Source organism: Rana temporaria, chromosome 1 (assembly GCF_905171775.1).
Source record: "Rana temporaria chromosome 1, aRanTem1.1, whole genome shotgun sequence".
NCBI classification, from domain to species: domain Eukaryota; kingdom Metazoa; phylum Chordata; class Amphibia; order Anura; family Ranidae; genus Rana; species Rana temporaria.
The window spans coordinates 278,259,542-278,281,615 of record NC_053489.1 but is presented as its reverse complement, the minus strand read 5'-3'; the positions used below and the strand labels follow the sequence as shown (position 1 = coordinate 278,281,615).

The 22,074-nt window shown below is 40.1% G+C and overlaps 1 protein-coding gene across 1 annotated transcript in view; it reads right to left on the bottom strand.

Moving 5' to 3' along the window:
* Positions 1–22,074, bottom strand: part of LOC120942907 (guanine nucleotide-binding protein subunit alpha-14) — a 152,586-nt gene that overhangs the window by 71,436 nt on the left and 59,076 nt on the right. Inside the window, exon 2 of the mRNA XM_040355861.1 lies at positions 20,717–20,901. Within this exon, the coding sequence (XP_040211795.1) occupies positions 20,717–20,901 (185 nt within the window). The remainder of the gene's footprint in view (positions 1–20,716; positions 20,902–22,074) is intronic.

Below are 22,074 nucleotides of genomic sequence, written 5' to 3'. Positions count from 1 at the left end.
CCCGGTGTCCCCTTCGGGATTAATTTAGTATTCTGTATCTAAATACCACATTCTTCATGTTCCTCTCTTATTTTAGGAAATATATACAGCATCTATCTATCTATATCATCAACCCATGAAGTTCTTATTTAAGCACTTCACATTGAAAAGGGTTCTTTTTGTCTAGGGTACCAGAAAAGGGCACTTTTAGGATGCATTCACCACTTCTGTGCTAACGTTTACTTGAGAAAGTATTTCATTTGGATTGGCTCTACATGGCACCTGTGACTCCCAGGTCGCAGGAAATTGCGGGGGATTTCACTCTAAGTTTTCAGCTAATAAAATGTCCCTGTGCATGAGACTAGCTCCAGCAGACTCTGGCCACGTGACAAGTCCCCTGAAGCCTTATTTCTTCTGCACTCTGGCTGGTGGTCGCAGCTGTAATGTTGTCACTTGCAATTCATGAATGATGATCGTGCTTTGCAAGAACACAAAGGCAAGCCCCCCCCCCCCCCCCCCAAAAAAAAGCCAGAGCTTTTGAGGGAAGAAGCGACAGAGGACCCATGAATAAGACAAGTAAAAGTGTTTTTTGGGGTTTTTTTTACCGATAGGCTGGGCAAAAAGGGAGCATTAAAAAAATAAAAAGTCTCCAATGCCCTATACTTACCTGAGCCTGATCTCGATCCAGTGCTGTGCCTGGAGAGCAGAGACTTTCTTCTCTCCCCCTCCCTTTTGGCTCAGACAGCAGCCATTGGCTTCCACTGCTGTCAATCACAGCTAGTGAAGAAGTGGAGGGCGGAGCCAAGCTGCACTGTGTGTCTATGGACACACGGAGCCTGCTCAAGAATGGGCCCGCACAAGTGTCACCATAGTAAGTGGTTTGCTATGGTGAGCACTAGAAAAGGGGGCCCCCGAGAAGCAGAACCATTGCACAGAGCAGGCAAGTAGAACAGGTATGTTATTTAAAAAAAAAAATGAATGCGAGTCTTTACAATTACTTTAACCCTTGCATTGTAGGGCGAGCCCCACAAGGCAGTTTATTTTTCTTTATATTTCTAGAGATGAATTGTACTTAATTCACGTCTTTAATAATATGAAGATGTTTGCAAAACAAGATTATTTTTAATGAAGCAGAAAATGTTCAGCCCTCGAACCATATCTCAATCCCAAAGTAGGCCCCACTGGCTCTCCATGTCATATAAATACTACTGTGACTGCCTAAACTGATTCATATCAGTTCTTATGTTGTTTGATTTAAAACAGCCATACCTCCTTTTTGGGCCACTTGAAAAAAGGTAAATACCTCTATATATGGCTATATGTGTTGAACAGTTATAGACCGAGTAATGCACAAGGAGTTGAATATACGATTCCTTCTCGAGAAACAGTAGATCTGTGTTTTGGACTTTCCAGACCCGAAGCATAGACCACATGATAAAGGACAAAATGATTAATAACGCTTGTAAAAAGAAACAGGATGTGCCAATTAAAATGTGTTATGAAGATTTAGCGTCTGCAGAAAAACATGTAGATCGGGATCATGACAAGTTTCCAAGCACCGTTTAATACCACAGCAAGCTAAACATTGTTCATCATTGCTGGATTGAGAGTGTAAATTCTGATTGGTTGCTATAGGATACCGCACTAATAAAAAACTTAAGGTGTTTGTTACCCTAACATTTCATATTCCTGATATGTGGCTGCTGTACTATGTACTTGTATGAGAAAGTATCCTGTTCTCTTTGTATTGCTTCCTTTACATGAAATCCCTGGTGTTCCTGCCAGTCCATTGGCTTTCCTATCAATAACACTAGCCAGGAGAAGACATCATGATCAGTTCTCTGGCTATGCTGGGAACTCAGTGTGCTCTCCTCCAAAGATCAAATTTGTTGTGGCACTGCCCCCCCCCCCCCGCTGCACAGCCAGCCATTCACTGGAAAGCTCAGTGTGTTGCTGCTGATTCTCCTTCCCCAGCTATTTTGCCTTTAACAGAGGGGATGTAAATCATATATTAGAAATGAAAGGCATAACATTTTTTATTTTAAACTGAATTTTTTTTTTTTTTTTTTTATACAAGGTGATCGTTTACAATCACTTTAAATTGAACCTTCACCTCCCATTTTCTTTAACATGTATTATTACACCCCTCTCCCTATTGCTTACAGAAATACACAAATATAAGCAATTACATTTTTTGGGGGGGTGGCACACATCCCAGGAGACTATGGGTGAAGTTTGAGCATGCTGCACAAGGAATCACAGCAGGCTTCCCTCAATCAACATGGTAGCGCTGGGGACGCCAAGACCAGTAAAGGCAGCACTGGATCTCTGGAGCACCTACAGTATTTGTAACCTCTTTAAGGTTTGTTACAAAACACTGTGCTAATACAGATCACCTTCTAACCAGTTGATATAAATTTTGAAATTTTAATTGATCTAAAAAAGGTAATCTCAATAATACTAAAAAGTATAAAGTCAGTGCTCAGCAGGAAGAAAGAAGGGCAGCAGCTAGCACAAAAAAGGTTAACAAACCATACCTTCAAAAATAGAAAAAGCTGAACACGAATCCCAAAAATACACCTGAACTCATGTTTGCTGGTGGCCTGGGATAAGTGTTTATATGTACCGCATGTAAAGAGAAGCACAAGAAAATGTCAGCAGGATTTCATTGCAGGTTTTAAATCGGTACACAGGATATGTATACAGAACAGACTCTTCCTTTTCCTTTCCATCAACGCCCCTAATCACATGCACCGCAGAGGTACACACAGTTCACAACTCAAGTGGCACACTCACATCCAGGAGTGTTAGTGAGCCAAACCGACAAGGTAAAAACTCAAATATAATCATTTAGCAGCATTGCTTATGCCTCAAACTATTCCTGTAAAAACAAATTTACATGCAACAATTGCAATTTACTCCACATACTGGGTATACTTTCAGAATAACACTAGCTGGCAGATCCAGTGTGCAATAGTATCATCGGGCTGGTCAAGAAAAGAAACCAAGTGAGGGCAGGCTGATTGTACCAAATCGATCCATCAAATTGGGTACAACCATCTTGTTGAATTTATGATGCGATTATTGCCAGCAGCTATAGCCACTACCAATAATCACTTTGTTCTCCCAGCCAAGACAGCTCCCCATGCGGGGAGAACAAGGCGGCAATGGTTGCCCACATCCTAGCAACCAAGGAAGTTGGGCAGCAATAGTCACCTGCATTCTATAAAACTAATGCTAGGTGGCAATGACCACCAGCATCCTAAAAACCGAGGATGCTAGCCAGTAATAGTTGCCTCCGCCATGGCAACCAACAGGAGGCATTAATGCATGTACAAATGTAAACTAAGCATTTTTTATGCAGGAAGCTGCTGCCACTAGTGGGTGCATTTTCACATGGCCATGTGTATCGAACCTAAAGTGATGGGAAAAAACATTTTACTCGTTAAATAAAATTTCCCTTAATGTTCTCTCAAAAGAACATTTTGTTTCCCCCTGCCAGGCTTCTAAATCGGTGATGTAAACAGAGAGCAGGGCACAAGAAGGGGGGGGGGTGGTCAGAGTGGTGAGTTCCAAGCCGCTTCTCTTGTGAACATGATGGGTTGTTCCACAGTGTCTGCAGCTACAAAGGTCAGTGAAGGCACGATTTAGAGCTCATTTAATGCTTGATAAGAATATGTACATATTTGAAAGTTATTGCCTGGGTATAGTTTTAATTTAAACTGTGCTCTGGGTAAGTTACTATAACCTTACCAGTAATGTTTTAATTGAGGTTTTATCAAATGAAATATTAGATCTGGACAAGAGTGGGAAAACTTGCTGGATGCTGAAAGGGCAGTGAATGAGAACAGCATATGCGATTTACATAAAATGAGTACAGCAACATTTACATTGTCTTGCTATGATCTTGTATTCACTGGGTTGGTGTTTAGGCAACATTTATTAAGCAGGAAGTCTACTGGCATGGTCCTAAAACACCTAGACAAAATGGGTTTAACTTGGGTATAAATTCAATATTATGCACCCCTGTGAAAAGTGCTATGAAAATTGAATCTACCAATAAAGCACATAGGAAGAGCTATAGGCAAGGCTTTTAAGGGTTAATGCCAACACTACTTTAGATCGAAAATAAAATCCTCAATAACCCCCAATATCTTGCACTACATGTTAGCCACCATCAATCACTATTAAAATGAAGCGATGTGGTCTCTCAGTCCTTCGCTGGTTTTAGCAGGAAAACTGAGGGAGGTATGGAATTTGAAATTCAAGCAAATTTGAAATGAAAATATACATTTCTAAGTAAGGTTCTTGAATTTGATCAAAACACTTTTTTTCAGATAACAAGAAGTACCAAAAAGCATTACAAAAGCATGGATAGTCAATACAGATGAGGACTATTCTAGAAGGGTGGTCTAAAAAAAAAGTCATATTTATTAATATAAGCAAGATAAGTAAAAGCTAGAAGGAAAGAATAATATTTTTTTAAACAATCATTTTTTATTTATGTAAAAGTAACAATAAAGATAAAATTACCATATACAATATTTAACATTGGTAGAGATAACTTTATTGTAAAGGAAGGAGGAAAGAATAATATAATATTGATACAGAACCCGGCCTACTCCTTTAATTTCAGCAGATTTAGGCAGAAATCAAATATACTAGGGTTTTGGGCACCCTAAACATAATACAAATTGCAAATCTGTATTGTTCAATATCGCTTCCTTTAAAAGGATGCAGAAAGCACCAGAATTGCCTCTATGTTTGGGAATGAAGAGAGCATTTAATGTGTACAATCTTTCAAAATAGGAAATTTCATTTAAAGAGATCATCGGTTGTCTACTTCTCACTGCATCCTCCCTTACAATGCAGCACTGCTAGCTTTGCATATTACTCAATGACAAGTGGACGAAGCACCAAGAGATGGGCTTCAAGGGGCCGCTCATATATGGAGGGGAGCCTGCGGGAGAGAGGAATAAGGCAAGTAAAAAAAGGTACTTTTTAACAGTAACCTAGGCAAAAAAAAACAAAAAAAACCTTGCAGTTGGAATTCAGCATTAAACTAGGTGATACTTGAACAGGTCCAACGCAGTATCTAATATATAAAAAGGTTCCCCAGTGACATGATGGGTCACCTAAAAAGTGCAAGGAAACGTGCTTAGATCGTATCAAGATCAAAAAGCGTTTGTACCATCAAAATGACTGCATTGAAATGCATGTGACCAAATCAGACTAATGCTGGTCGTAAATTAATAGATTTTTGATCGAATGTGTGTGCGAAAATTCACGGTATGTCTGACAAGTTAATGAATGTTCCAAAGTACTTCAAACATTTTTTTTCTTTTGCAGCTGCTGATGGGCTGACATTTTCCACCCAACTTGATTTCTCAATTAAACAATGTTGTGCGAAAGAAGGCCAACAGAGCCATCTACCAAGCAGGAAACGGCTGAAATTCGAATAGTGCAAGGCCAGCATAAGCAGTATGTTGTCACAGATAAGCTAGTGCATACTCAAAATTCAAAATTTGCAGTTCTTACAGTCTTCTCCGAGGTCTTGTGGCAAAAAATAAAAATAAATTGTATGGTATAAAAGAAAACTGGCCATGTCTTTAACAGTGAATGGATGAAGAGCTTCTTAATGGCGATGCACCTATATCATTTTCGTACAATGTGTACCAATACTACTTTATTTTTACTCGCCGATTCCAATTACCAATACCCACCGCAGCGGTTTTGTTAATACTTTAGCTGTCAGCAAAGCATTTTTTTTATAAATATATTTTTTTTTAATCAAAACATACAATCATATCAAAAATGAATTCATACTACACAGCACCACAATATATATATATATATATATATATATATTATATATTATATGTATATATAATTGTGGTGCTGTGTAGTATGAATTCATTTTTGATATGATTGTATGTTTTGATAAAATATATATATATATAATTTTTTTTTTATCTTAATCCTAATTAATATTAATTAATATGTTACATACTCAATCTCTTAACAAAATAAGCACCATTTCTTTTTCCTTTCCAAGGACAAGTCCTGATTTTACCTCTATAGCCAGAAAGATAGACAAAGAGAAAAAAAAGGAAAAAAACAAAAAAAATAAAAAACAAAGTCCTCCTCCTCGCCCTTGGCTCCCACCCCCTTCAGCAAAGCATTTTAACGTTTTTTACAAATTCAATTTTTATTTTTATTTTTTCAGTGTGAAACGTGTAAATAATGGTCAAAGATGTAAAAATATAATCAAAGCAAATGAAAAAAAACACACTATTAATAGTTTATAAAAAAAAAAACAGCAGGAAAATATTAAATGGGGGAGGATAAGGAGTTAATTAAGGCCGATTAGAGTAAATTAAGGATTATTAAAAAGGGGTGTTAAACAGAGGAACGTTTTACAAAAACAGGTTGCAGCAAATAGACTTTGGGGCAGATCCACAAAGAGAGTACACTGGCGTATCTACTGATACGCCGGCGTACTCTCAAATTTCCCACGTCGTATCTTTGTTTTGAATCCTCAAAACAAGATACGACAGCATCTGGGTTAGATCCGACAGGCGTACATTATGGTACGCTTTCGGATCTTAGATGCAATTCTTTGGCGTCCACTGGGTGGTGTTCCCGTCGTTTTCCGCGTCGAGTATGCAAATTAGCTATTTCCGACGATCCACGAACGTACGAGCGGCCGTCGCATTCTTTTACGTCGTCTCTAGTCGTTTTTTTTTCGGCGTATAGTTAAAGCTGCTATCTGGTGGCGTACGCAATGTTAAGTATGGCCGTCGTTCCCACGTATAATTAAAAAAAATGTATTTTGTTTGCGTAAGTCGTCCGTGAATCGGGCTGGACGTAATTTACGTCCACGTCAAAACAATGACGTCCTTGCGACGTCATTTATCGCAATGCACAACGGGAAATTTAGGGACGGCGCATGCGCAGTTCGTTCGGCGCGGGGACACGCTTCATTTAAATGAAACACGCCCCCTACTCGCCGCATTTGAATTGCGTGCCATTACGCCGCGAGAGATACACTATGCTACCGTAACTTACGGCGCAAATTCTTTGTGGATTCAAAGCTGGAAAAAGTAAGTTACAGCGGCGTAGCGTATCTCACATACGCTGCGCCCATGCAATTGTTTGTGAATCTGCCCCTTTATCTGCAGATCGAAGTTTATCCCTTTGATCTGTAGATAAAGAAAAACAGTAAGATACAAAAAGAAAATAAGGTTTCTTTTTATCTTTCGACGCCCGCTTTTCTTTTTTTTTTTTTTTTTTTTAAAGCTCCAATTGCTGGGACTTCAGTTTACACTTCAGCTGCCAACAGGGTAACCCCACTGACAGCTGAATGAGTCATCGGCTGTTAAGTTGCAGCGGCCCGGCTTAACAACCAATAATTGCCAGCTTTTTTTTATTATTTCAGCTGTCAGTGGGGAAATCCTAATGTCAGCTGAAATAACCGAGCCTGAAAGTATCGGCTTCAGGCATCGGAGGCATTTACACGAGTACCGTATCGGTGCAACCCTACTTTTTAAAGTAAAAAACGGTCACTAAACTGGTGAATGGAATTAAAAAATGATTATTAGCAGAAAAAAACTAGAAATCATTACAAATGATCTGTATCCAAAGCATAGGCAGCTGAATTTATATGCAACTTTCCCAGTAAAAGTCATGCTTGGCCCCAGACCAGCACAAGTCATTTAAATGACATTAGTGATCCTGCTGACCAACAGGAAAGCTGGAGAAAGAAAAAAAAAGTAGAAGCAAAAAACACAAGGGGAAGGCCTAGGTCTGTATATAAATCAGTGGCCTATTTATCTGGATCTAATGCTCATTTAGGTCATGTTCCACCAAGTGAAACATGACCTTGTCCATTCTTCTAATCACATTCTCAGTTTGAACTGCCAAGGTTTGGGACAGGTTAACTTGGCATTGCCTGTAAATCTCATTTGCATCTATAAAGCATGCGACACATATGGGCCAGATTTTATTTTGTTTCATTTTGTCAAGTGTGGCAGGGGAAATTTTGCATTCTAACCAAAGTAGACCATTTGTGTATGGCTTATTTAAAAAAGGAACAGGAATGTTAAATCATTTTATATAAGTAGTTACATGGCCTTCTAATTTACATTTCAACTGCGGATTAGTATATATTTTAGATCTTCACAATTTTAAACTATTTCTAAAACTTACCACATTCAAATTTAAAACTCATGTTTAGCAAAAAAATATTTCCTTACAGCTTTAGTCCCATGCCAATTCAGCCACAGACAATTGAGTGATCACATGACCTCTGATCACTCCATGTGTAGTGCAGCGACAGTCAGTCACAGCTGTCTGTTCTGCTCCACCAGCGCTCACTGGAGGGCCTGAGCTGGAGATGGGTGGACACAGATGGCGCCATCGCTCAGCCACACATTGAAAGCTGTGAGGTGGAACCCGACAATACCGTAGGATTCCGCCCAGAGCTTGGCACGACTCTGCCCCATCAGCCAATAGCCTGCTATAACCAACTCTGGGTCACAGGAGTACATGCACTCCTGTGAGCACCAAGAAGTATGGCTAAAAACTTTAGACAGTGCAATTTTTTCAACAGTCCTGTGGTGACTACTACAAGTAATGCCAGTTTGTGGTTCACAGATATCATTTTCTTCAGCCTGGTTGTATTATCAGGTAGTTAGATTTTACAACATTGATTATCATGATGCCAACTGTGAATTAAATTATACTGGATTACCGACATGAACATCAGTGCAAAGAAAAACATTAATTCATTCTCGTTCCACTACCTTTGTCGCCAGTCTTTGTGCTCTCAAAGACAAAAAAGCCCAGCCTGGGATTGAACCCGCACGTCTGCCCCCCCCCCCCCATAGCATGCACTTGCTATGGGGACAGACACAGAAGACGAGTCAGGGCCACTCAGGAGAGGTTCAGGGCTGCTCTGTGCAAAACTATTAGGCCCCTTTCACACGGGCGGACCTGAACGGACGCTCTGTGTAGGTCTATGGAGCCACGGATGTCAGCGGTGACATGCCCGGATCTGGCCTGTGCACGAACACGTCCATGTGAAAGGCCCTTACACATAGCAGGCAAGTATGACAGGTTTATTTTTTTAAAAGAAAAAAAAGCTGAACCTTTACAACTGCTTTATTATATTAACAGGTATGCACACAAAATATACAGTATTTATTTATATTTACTAGTAATGCATTTCTTCATATTTACTGTTCATGTATACTGAACAGTAAACGTGACTTCCAGTTTCAGCACCTCTGTCTTTCATGGCTTTGTTGCGCTGTGTCTGACCTGTAGTAGGATGTGAATTTCAGCTACATCTACACTTCTGAATCATCTGTTGTAAATTGAATACTGTCTATAGACACACACACACACACACAAACAGATATGTGGATCCATATGTGTTGGTTATAGCAGGCTATTGTCTGCTGTTGGCTGATGGGGCAGAGTCGTGCCAAGCTCTGGGCGGAATCCTACGGTATTGTCGGGATCCATATGTGAATGCTGAGATTAAAAAGGGGTTGTAAAGGTTTGTTTTTTAGTTTCTAAATAGGTTCCTTTAAGCTAGTGCATTGTTGGTGCACTTACTTTTTCCTTCGATTTCTCTTCTAAATATTTTTTTTCTTTGTCTGAATTTCTCACTTCCTGTTTCTCCTCAGTAAGCTTGCCCCCATCATCCGAGCCGTTCTGGCTGGGGGTTAGTCAGCCAGAACAGCTTACTGAGGAGGAAAAGGAAGTGAGAAATTCAGACAGACAAAAAAAAAACATTTAGAAGGGAAATGGAAGGAAAAGGTAAGTGAACCAACAATGCACTAGCTTAAAGGAACCTATTTAGGAAATAAAAAACAAACCTTTACAACCCCTTTAATGCAACTGATGTTTTTCTTCAAACATAGAATTCACACCACAAATAATTTTCAAGAACATTTCCTACAATTATGTTTAAACAAGAACAATCTGATTTTGTAGACATAACTTATCAAACTTGCAGGAGCCACTGAAAAATCATTTTAAAGTGGTTGTAAACCCTCGGATATAACATTATTGAAAAAATTAGCACATAACACAAGCAGCTGATCGCTGCATGTGAAAGTTTACTCACCGCCGTCATTAGCTGTAAATATATTTTTTTTTTCGTTTTGATGACGTCACCGCGCTTGCGCATTGTAGCCCCGCAAATCCGGCCATTTGAAGCTTGCCGAGTTTTCATCTACATTTCCGGCAGTAAATGTGAGCGAGCTCCATGAGCGAGCTTTCCCTCTGTCCTCAGAAGAGAAGTCTCGCGGTGTTACAGTCCTCCTGTTTCTGATAACTCCCCCCCCCCCCCCCCCCCTGTGTGACTGAACAACACTGCAGCCTCAGACATAGGAACGAGTATATTGGTTGCCGTGGTAACGGCAATCCAGATCGAGGCTTGGTTACGGCGGTACGATGCATGTGGAAGATTTCTAACAGAGACCCAGTAAGGGCGGAAGTGACATCAGAAGGAGAAGCAATGAACAGGAGCTAGAATGGCGATTTCTATACCCGGAAGCATTGAAAAAAAGAACGCTAGCCAACAGGTATTTGCGGGCCTCGTTTTTTTAAATAATAAATGTAATAAGCATTGCAATGACCTTGGCTAATAGAATAACTAAAAAATAGAAAAAGTAGCCGAGGGTTTACAACCGCTTTAAATGCCCAGCACAGCATGCATGCCTTTGGTTGCTGATCCCTGCATTAAAGGTTCATGTTGTTTCACCTTAATGCATTCTATGCAAGAAGGTGAAAAAACATCTGATGTTTTCCAGCCCCCCGGTTTACTTGCCGGAGCCCTCGAAAGTCCCTGCGTCACGAAAGAGCAGGCTTCTCGACCAGGCTTTTCGGCTCATTCATTGAATGATTGATAGCTGCGCAGCCATTGGCTCCCGTTGCTGTCAAACCAATGACGCAGCGCAACAGGGGGCGGGGCCGAGTCATACAGTCAGTGGCTATAGCCGCCGGCTGTATCACGGGATCGTGCCCGCAAGTTGACCCTTTGGGAGAGAGCTTCCCATGAAGGGAGTTAGCTGATGTGGGGAGGAGCTGAGACAGCTGCCGAGGGACCCCAGAAGACCGGGATCAGGGCCACTCAGTGCAAAACAAGCTGCACAGTGGAGGTAAATATGACATGTTTGTTTTTTATATTTTAACCTTTACAACCCCTTTAAGTTATTAAAGAATCTTCACTATCCAACATACTTTCAGGTGCTCTACTTCCCAACCATCTTCTTTGTACGGAAACCTTTTAAAAGTATTTATGTTTAGCCACAAATCACTTTAAAAACTATATTGCTTTCCACTCTTACCGTAGTTCCCAACCATATGTACACATTTATTTTGTAGGAACAAAATAATGTTAAAATAGGTTCCTAGTTTAAATGCCATTCTAAATACACATATCTGGTAAAGAAAAATCTAAAGCAGGCTGGTAATCAGCCTGCTCTGCCTCCTGCCTTTTGCCCCTGTAATAAAAACAGCTACAGTAGATTAAAGCAGTACACACAGACTAAATGTTGGGCAGCATCAGCCAGTTTAATGAAATCCAGTCGACATGCGGCCCGTGTGTACTGCAGACAAGGGGCATGACCAAAAAGGTCTGCTGACCAACTCCCGATCAGCGCTCTCAGTCAATGGCTCAGAGAGCCGACTGGTGTGTTCTGGCAGATGGCTGTCCCCCTGTCAGAACAGCAGGGGAGATCGGTGTACTAAAATTGGATTGTTAGTACAGCAGCACCTCCTAATCTGTCAGTTTGTTTTTTCATTCAGCCTTATTGGGCTGAAGAAAAAAAAAATACATACTAGTGTGTACCAGGCTTTAAATATACAGCCAACTCATGCTTTGAGCAAATAACTGTTCCTGTAAAGTCAAGCTTGGCACCATGCTGTACCCACTTCTCAAACTTCCTTATCTATACCTTTTGATGTACCAGATAGCCTACCTGATCTAATATTGGGGCCAGGATCCTGACCCATTACTAGATCTAGGGATTATTTTGATATTTGATTTTTAATGAAAATTATCATTTTTATACATGTTTTCATATGTACAAGCTAAAAACTCATACAGTGATGGCCAAAAATATTGGCACCTCTGCATTTGTCAGATAATGCCCAGAAGATTGTTGCAATTACACATGTTTAGGTATTCTCATGTGTATTTCTTTTGTTTGTATTGGTAGGACAAAAAAGTGGAGAAACAAAAACTCAAAACGCAAAACTCCAAAAAACGGATTGGACAAAATTATTGGCACCTTCTCAAAAGTTTGTGATGCTCCTGTAATTTGCAATTAAACTCACCTGTATCAATGAACAGGTGTTGACAATAGAGAAATCACACCGGCGGGAACCAGTTAAAATGGTGGAAAATTTGCTCAACTTTTCTGTTGTGTGTGTGTGTGTGTGTGTGTGTGTGTGTGTCACATGAAGAAGAGAAAAAGCAGCAAAGAATTGTCTGAGGATTTGAGAACAAAAACTGTGGAAAAGCATGGACAATCTCAAGGTTACAAATTCAACAGCAGAGATCCTAATGTTCCTGTGTCCACTGCGCACAACATTGTCGAGAAGTTTAAAGCCATGGCATCATAGCCAATCTCCCTGGACGTGGACAAAAAGAGAAAAATGTATTAAAGATTGCAATGGAGAATTGTTCGAATGGTGGATAAAGAACCTCAATCAACTACCAGACAAATTCAAGCTGATCTTCAGGCTCAGTATACAACTGTCACCTTGCACTATACCTCCCCATCTGAATGTGAAGAGACGCTATGGTAGGAGACGCAGGAGGACCCTACTGCTGACACAGAAACATAAAAGGCCAGATTAGAGTTTGAAAAAATTTACCAGGAAGGCAAAATCATTTTGGGAGAGAATGCTGTGAACAGACAAAACAAAAATGACAGCTTTTTGGTAAAGTCCATCGTTCTACTGTTTTTAAAAAAGAAATGGGGCATTTAAAGAAAAGAATACAGTCCCTACAGTCAAACATGGTGTAGGTGCACGGCTATTTTGGAGTTTCTTTGCCGCTTCAGGCACTAGATGTCTTGACCGTGTGCATGGCATTATGAAATCTTAAGACTAACAAAAAAATTCTGGGGTGTATTGTAATGCCCAGTGTCAGAAAGTTGGGTCTCTATCAGAGGTCACGGGTCATACAGCAGGACAATGACCCAAAGCACACGTCAAAAAGCACCCAGAAATGGTTTAAGACAAAGCGCTGGAGAGTACTGAACTGGCCAGCAACGAGTCCAAATCTAAATCACATAGAGCACCTGTGGTGAGATCTCAAAACAGCAGTTAAGAAAGGAATGGTAACCGATGGTTACAGGAAGCGATTGATTGTAGTTATTTTTCCCGAGGGGTGTGCTACAAATTTTAAATTGAGGGTGCCAATTTTGTCCAGTCCATTTTCAGAGTTTTGCGTGGAATGTGTCAGATTTGGCTTTTTGTTTCTCCACTCTTGTGTGATACCAATACAAACAAAAGAAATAAACATGAGAATGCCTAAACATCTGTAATTGCAACAATTTTCTGGACGAAGTGGTGCATTATCGGACAGAAATGCAGGGGTGCCAATATTTTTGGCCATGACTGTATATCTACACACACACACAGTATGTACAGAAACATTTAAAATATCACCATACTTAATATGCTGTTGAATTTGAGCTATCCCATTGACCAACATCTCTCACACCTAAAGCCTGCATTTCTGGTCAGAGGACTGCCCTCTTGATGAACAGAGTTGTCCTACTCCTGTACTGTAGGGCAGCGCCAAGAACATTTGTCACTGCACCAATCATAGCCCACTCCTCAGGGCTTCCCCATTACATGCACTGTTGCTATGAATGCATCCGCTGTTTCCATACAGCATCATAACATGAAAGATAGAGCAATTACAAAGGAGCACAAGAAGGTGAGTTTTCAGAATGGGGGGTAAAACATGTAGGATAACTTTTTTCTTGCATTTCTATATGGCAGTCATGGAGAATCTTGTCACCCCAGATGTTTTGGAACTACATTTCCCATGATGCTCAACTACACTGCAAAGTGCATGAGCATCAAGGGAAATGTAGTTCCAAATCATCTGGGGTGCCAAGTAGGGGTGAAACGGATCGTTATTGATCCGTGATCCGCACGGATCAACAGCCTCGGATCGGCACGTGATCCGCGGGATACGCTGTAACAGCTGACATTGTAATTGCCTCCGCTCTGCTGCACTCACACAGCCCCGCCTCCTCCTAACCCCCAGCTTGTGATAGACAGAATGCTGGGATGTGTTCTGTCCATCACAGTGTGGGGTTAGGAGGAGGCGGGGCTGTGTGAGTGCGAGTGAGCCGATCCCTTCCTCCCTCCAATCACACTCTCTTCTATCGCTCCTCATACATCGCCCCGCCTACACACACGCCGTGTCCCCATGTTATCTGCCCGTGTCCATCCAGGAAATGTAGCGGAGAATCACCGGGAACCGCAGAAGTGGGTGAGGGGCGGGTGTCCCTGGCATGTAGATCTGTCACAGCGGTATTTGTGAATTTACCCTAAATAAAATAGCCGGCAGTTGTTTAGTGTGGATTGGAGGACTCTGCTGGTTTTCTCTCCTTCACTCCACGGGCTAAACAAGAGAAATGTATGCGTGTATGGCTAGCATTAGTAGAGATGGGGAAAGCTATAATCTCTGTCATCCTTTTATCACTATTTGTGAATTTTGTTTTCTCAATCTCGATCTTGTGACTGAAGATAAGAGAGTGAGGGGAAATGTCACTAATGTTGCCCTAAACCACCATAACAATTGGTCCCTACCTTTTACCATGCTGTTCAAAGCTATAAAATAACATTTTTGCTGAAGTTAAACTTTAAGTGGACCAGGTGGGTGTCTTTTCTCAAGTATTCAAGATTAAATGGATGAATGCTGCATGTACTACAAACCATTGTCACACTGTAGTTAACCGTTATGGTGCAGATAGAACCAGGATCAATTGGAAAATATATATTTCCAGTTGATTGTCAGTAGTGTAGGGATGATCAGTTGGTGAGGCTGCAATTTGGGGCACGGTGAGACTACAATGGAGGGCACAGGTCACGCTGCATTGATGGGCATTTGTCTTGTTTTTTTTTTTTTTCCGATCCGAAAAATGATCCGATCTGTGACTCCTGATCCAAGGAACGATCCAATTGTGTTTTATTGTTCCAAAGAGTTTAGTTTAAAAACCTATAACCCTAATTTACTAAACATAAATTACACAGACCTGGAAAATAAAAAGTATTAGAAATCCTAGTGAATATAAACATAGGCCTCGCACACAGAACGTTTGGCTATCTCTCCTAGACGCCTTTCCTCCTGGAAGCAGCGTTTTGTCAGAAAAGGAAAAAAAAATAAAAAGCGCTTTGGCATTAAATTTCATTGGCCAGAATAATAATAATTTACTCTTCCAATTAAAATGAATTAATGCTCATTAATGCGGAGATCACCATTTGCTCCCCAACACACTATGCAAGAGACAGGTACAGACATTGTCAACTATATACGGTAAATCAGTGGTTCTCAAGTACCCTTAACAGGCCAGGTTTGCAGGTTTTCCTTTATATTGCACAGGTGCTTTAAATCAAAGTCAAAGTCAATGGCTTGGTATTTTAGACAGCTATTTTATCTAAGAGAAATTTGCAAAACATGGCCTGTTAGGGGTACTTGAGAAAAGGGTTGAGTATGTGAACATACACAAACACATACTTATATAAAAGCAACAAACACATGCATTTAAAAAAATGAGACACAACCCACAGCAGCCAATATTTTTTTCGAGATCAGGTCAACTAATAAAGAACTTACTGTATTTATAACTTCTGCTACAGGGTACTTTGAACTAATGGTCTCTATACCATTTATATGCATGCACGTGGTAATATTTTATTACCATAAAATGAAGATATTTCAGACATTTTCAAAATAAAAGGGGAATCTAAATATAAGCTATAAAAAAAAGCAACCAGACAAACAAGGGAGAATTGGTTCCAGTCTTTTTAAGCCCATTTGCTTCTGAGCAAGTCAGGCTCAATTCTTATATCAACAGGTAGGCACATTTTGGGGGACTCTGCAGGACTCTTGTTAAAAACAAATACTGACACGCCTGGTTACACTTGAACAGACCACACTAACTCAATGCTGTAAAAGCAGCAAAAAAAAAAAAAAAAAAAACACAGCAGCCGTGGTTAAATACAAGACCGTTTCTCCAAACCATAATTTCACCTAAATAAAGGTGCAAGCATGTGTCCAAAGCTTGACTTCAGCCCTTTTCCTAAGCAAGAGGCTAGTTTAGCAACCACTGGAAGGAGAGCAAACACCGAAATGCATCACTCCATAGAAACTAATCAAAATCTATTTTGTACTGCACTGTCTTGAATCAGGGGCCTTTTGATTGATTATTGTGAATTACTACATTTTGTCCCTAAACTACTCACTGAATAAGACCATTACTCTACAAAATATCCAGATTTATTGGCATATAATGCCTAGCTCAGCCTTCTCAGCCAGGGTTCCTCCTGAGGTTCATAGTGATTCCTTAAGCGCTGGGAAAGTTTCTACTAACCACGAAAGTAAGGGGTTATTTCTACACTGACCACGAGTGAAAGAGGAAATCAAGATTTAAAGTAGTTGTAAACCACAGACATAAAATATGAACAAAGCTTATCCCCTCTAAAGCAAGTACTTGTTTAAATCAAGTTTGTTTGCTGCCTCACTCCTCTATCAGCATGAGTCACTTCTGACAAGTTTTCCCCGACACCATGAGGTAAAAAGGTGACAGGGGAGGGAGTTCTAGCACACAGCCTGTGATTGACAGCCTTATTTCTGTTTGTGCATTAAGTGAAGGGAGGTGTGCCCCTTCCCTCCAATCAGCTTTCAGAGCTTCCCTCACTGAGCTCTGTAGAGTAAATCCAGCTCCCCACCCCTGCTTTCTTCTGGAAGCTCAGACAAGCTTTATAAATTGAATGGATATAGAGAAGAAAACAGGTACAACTCAAGTAGGAGGATTTGTATCGAGGCCAGCCACTTCACTGGAGATAGATATATATATCTATATATATCTATATATATCTATATCTCTCTGTGTGTGTGTGTGTGTGTGTGTGTGTGTGTGTGTGTGTGTGTGTGTGTGTGTGTGTGTGTGTGTGTGTGTGTGTGTAAGGGTTTACAACCACTAACTGTTCGAAGATCCTTTTCTGTTTTTCATATTAATCTTAAAATTAAGACTGGGAATTTTGTTGTATAGAGCAGGGGAAAATAAAAACCCCCTTAAAATATGTCGTCATAACTGGATGTAACAATGTAGCACACGTCCTCAAATTAGTTACACACACACACACACACACACACACATTATATTATATATATATATTTTTTTGTATTTTATTATTTAGTTTTAGGTTTATAGTTTTAACTTTATGAGTTTTTGCAATGGCGACAGTGGGAAATACACCTTTAAGTACAGAGAACTGTGAGCCATCCAGATATATGCATGTGTACAGTAATAAGTACATACAGTAACTAGGCAGAGCTCACAGCCAGGCAGAAGAGAGATGACAGGTGGTACCTGTCACAAGATTATCCCTCTAGTGTCGCCTGTTACCTCTCTGCTAAGCAAATAAAAAAGGCAGGTCTGAATTCAGAATTATGCTCTCATGCAAAAGCAAGAGATATTTTGAAAATATTATTCACCCAGTAGAATTTTTTTAAAGCCACTGGATACATCACATTGCATTTTTCTAAATTCAGGCAGTTAGAAAAAAACACACACACAAAATATAATATATATATATATATATATATATATATATATATATATAAATAAAAAAATATAAATATAATCTTGAACAGCATTGCTCTTTGCCCATGGCATTTGACCCCTTTTCGAAAACAGAGACCGTGGAGAATAAAATAGTGGTAGTTTAATTGTTTTAATGCCACATGATATTTGTGCAATATTCTATCAAGTGGCAATTTTCACGAAAAAAATTATACCAATGTTAATTTCAGGGAAACCAAAACACACATTTCTGGGTAAATTGTAAGAGATGAAGTTGCGCCTAGTAATTAGATACCCAACCCATCAAGGTTTAAAAATGTAAAACAAAACTTCACTACCCTATATTTTCTATTGGTGACAATTTAAAAAGCCCCTACAGTTCATCCCTGCTTTTACTCCAATGTGCATGACAATATGTAACATGTGTAGGGCAAGCATTTTTGTGCACAGGCACCCCTGATGGGTGCAATTATGTGTGTGTTTGTGTGAGGGGGCAGACTCAATTGTTTTTTGTGGGAGTTTAAGTGCTTGGGTGTAACCATTTTTGACACCCTGTTAAAATCTCATTTATATCACATAGGGGACGAAGTCAACTTTGTACACTATATTTCTGGCACATCAATTATTTTTCTGTCCTTAAACCATGTTTGGAGGGATAACACGTGGTGAAATCCGCATGTACTCCAGGTGGTATACTATTATTACATTTTTTTTTGTCTTGACATGCGTAAAGTTGGAAAGAAGTAAATTAAAGAAATTGTAAAGAATAGTTTGAACAGAACATAGGAAAGTAATAATAAAAGCATACCCTAACCGTAAAGTACTGATCAGGTTTTCCTTTCTTATGTGTTGATGAGTCCTGTTTTGGGCTGGCAAGTTCCCAGACACTTGAACTTCCTAAGCATGGTTGAATGCCTTCACAGGCCATGGTGCCCTAATGAAAGGACATCCTATTTCTGCTTACAACAGCAACATAAAACAAAGCCCAGCCAAAAAGCTATAGAATGATGTACTCCTGAAGGAGGTATATTTAATTGTATATGTAGCGTGTACCGAAAGTAACATATACAATTTTTATATATATATATATATATATATATATATATATATATATATATATATATATATATATATATATATATATATATATAGACAATTTCGTTTGACTACAGTGCTGCATGACCGCGCAACTGTCATTCAAAGTATCCCTGACCAGGTTCTGCTGCCTGGAAGAATCTCCATTCATATACCTGCCCTGAAAATTAGAAAAATTAATGGAGATTCTTCCAGGCAGCAGAACCTGGTCAGGGATACTTTCTATTGAAAGGCTGTGCAGCTCCCAGTAGCCACAAAGCAAAGATATCCATTGAATGTGAAAAGGCAAGCATAGGTGGGGTTGCAGTGGGCAGAGGCAATATTTACTGGATTACTGTATTGACAGCATATTTATTCTTTAACCTACTGGGCACTTCACCCCCTTCCTGCCCCGGCCAATTTTCAGCTTTCAGTGCTGTTGTACTTTCAATGACAGTTGTGTGGTCATGCAGCACTGTAGCCAAACTAAATTTTCATAATTTTTTTGGAGACAGAGCTTTCTTTTGGTGGCATGTATTCACTACTGGGGCTTTTATTTTTTGCTAAACAAACAAAAAAAAGACAGAAAAAAATGTTTTTTTACAAAAATTTTGTAAAGAAGTAATTTTTCACCTTCACTGACGTGCGCAGATGAGGCTGCACTGATTATCAGTGTAGCTGTTCCCTGCTTGGATTTTCCAGTTATTGACTCTCCTCAGGGGCCGTCAGCGTGAGGAGAGAATTGCCAATAACCGGCAAATTCTGTTTACATTGTAAACAGCTGTGATTGGACACAGCAGATCACATGGTAAAGAGTCTCCATGGCTGGCTCTTTACCTTGATCACAGTCGATGCGTGCCGCAGAGGGAACCCAGACAGCGGGAGGACGTCATATGAAAAACTGACCACGCTGTAGCTGTCATTCGGCTATAGCGGGGTTGTGAAGAGGTTAATGCCTAGCTTCAGGAAACCCTTCGATGAAGTGGGGCTATACCCACACTGCAAGGCGTTTTCGCTTGTTTATATCTAGAGGACTTAAAAGGCACCTTTACTTCCCTGATCTTCCACTCTCCTTGGGGTGAACTGTTCCCCAGCATCCCCTCATGTCTAGCGCAGGGCTATCATCTCTGCATTAGCCCTGATAATGTCAGAGGACCTTAGACTGCCAGAGCATGGGGAGAAAAGGCTGTGGGAAGCAGAAGAGAAGTAAAATTGATTTACCAAGTTCCCTAGACAGAAATGAGCAGAAACCTTTTGTAGAAGCCCAACTTTATTTTATAAAATAAGCGAGGGTATGGAAACTACTGCATAATTTAAAGTGGAACCAAAAAGGGATCTTATACTCACCTTTTCTCCAATGGTTGCCATCCCTCGCCAGCATAGTCCCCTGTATGCCGGTCTTTGGTCATCTTCATTGGCCAGCACGACATCACTCCTGTGCATGTGCAGAAGGCCATCACTACAGCACACAGGGACAGTGGCGGCTCTGCAGGCTGAGCTATGCATGCGCGGCTCAGTTTACATTGCTGGAAAAAGACAGTGAGCAGGCAGGTAGGTGCATTTTATTGCATGTCTCTTCTGCAGTAAAAAACCTGCCTGCTCGCAGTTTGATACAGTGGGACTTTAGTTCCGCTTTAACATTAAAGCAGGCAAACACCACAACATCCAAACTTAAATGTAAACCTACAATACAAATTTGTTACCAGCTCTTTTTATACAAATTACCGGTAGTTATTTGGACCCTAGAATTTACTGGAGAAGTTCTTGAAGCCTGGTAGCCAATTATGTAATATTTAAAGAGAAGATGATCTTACCATGTTTTGCTCAGAGGAGTACTGTATCCTCAGTGTGTCCATAGCCCGAATCATTGACTGCATAGCAGTGAATATATTTTGGTAAACCAGATTTGTGAATCCTCTCCTGTCTTCATCTGTGTAACCAGAGCCATGAATAATTCTCATCTGCTTAATAAAGGTACTTTTTCCACTCTCACCAGTACCTGGAAATAAACAACAAAAAAAGGCCTGTAAGTACACACAAGAAAAGTCATGCAATAATTAAAGTGGTGGTAAAAAGGCAGAAAGTTTTTTACTTCATTAGTGAATAACAAGGCGAACACATACCTGAGTAGCGCCCGCATATGTAAACGGTATTTAAACCACACATGCGAGAGCAATAATTCTAGCCCTAGACCTCCTCTAACTCAAAACATGCTACCTGTAGAATTTTTTAAACGTCGCCTATGGAGATTTTAAAGGGTAAAAGTTTGACGGCATTCCACAAGCGGACGCAAATTTGGAGGGCGACATTTTGGGTATCAATTTACCCGGCATAACATTATCTTTCACAATATGGAAAAAAAATTGGGATAACTTTACTGTGGTCTTATTTTTTAATTAAAAAGTGTATTTTTCCCCCAAAAAAGTGTGCTTGTAAGACCGCTGCGCAAATACGGTTTGACAGAAAGTATTGCAACGATCGCCATTTTATTCTGTAGGGTGTTAGAATAAAAACAATATATATAATGTTTGGGGGTTCTAATTAGAGGGCCAGCTGATAGTCGCTGATTTGGCATGCAATTTGACATACCAAATCACATCATCGTGAACCTGGGCTGAGTGTTCTAGTGCTGTGCACGAGACCAGCAGTATGGCTCGCTCCTCTCACTGGACAGGGAGACAGCAGCGGGACCCATTGGCTTCTGCTGTCAATCACAGCCTGTGAGGAGAGAGCAGGGGGAGGTGCCAAGGTTCAGGATGGAGCCCTCATAAGTGCCCCCATAACAAGTGGCTTGCCATGAGGGAACACGGGGGGGGGACAAGAGGATCCTAGGAAAAAAAGGATCGAGGCAAGTATGATAATGTTTGTTATACAAAAAAAAAAAAAACTATTAAAAAAGTCAAACAAAATTAAATGAATAAAAAAGTAGAACACATTCCATATTCTTTTGTAGGAGTTCTGCGTTATATGCATTAGACCAATTCAGGCAAAATTTGAAGATGTTAGTCGAATCATCAGCAATTATCCAATGCAGAAGTTGCTTGTATTTTAAGATTTTATATACAATATGTCAACACATGACCTGAATGTACAGTTGTGAAAGTTACACAGTATACTTTTACATATACTATAAACAAACACAAAACAGGGTTAAGTCTGGTACATACAATCT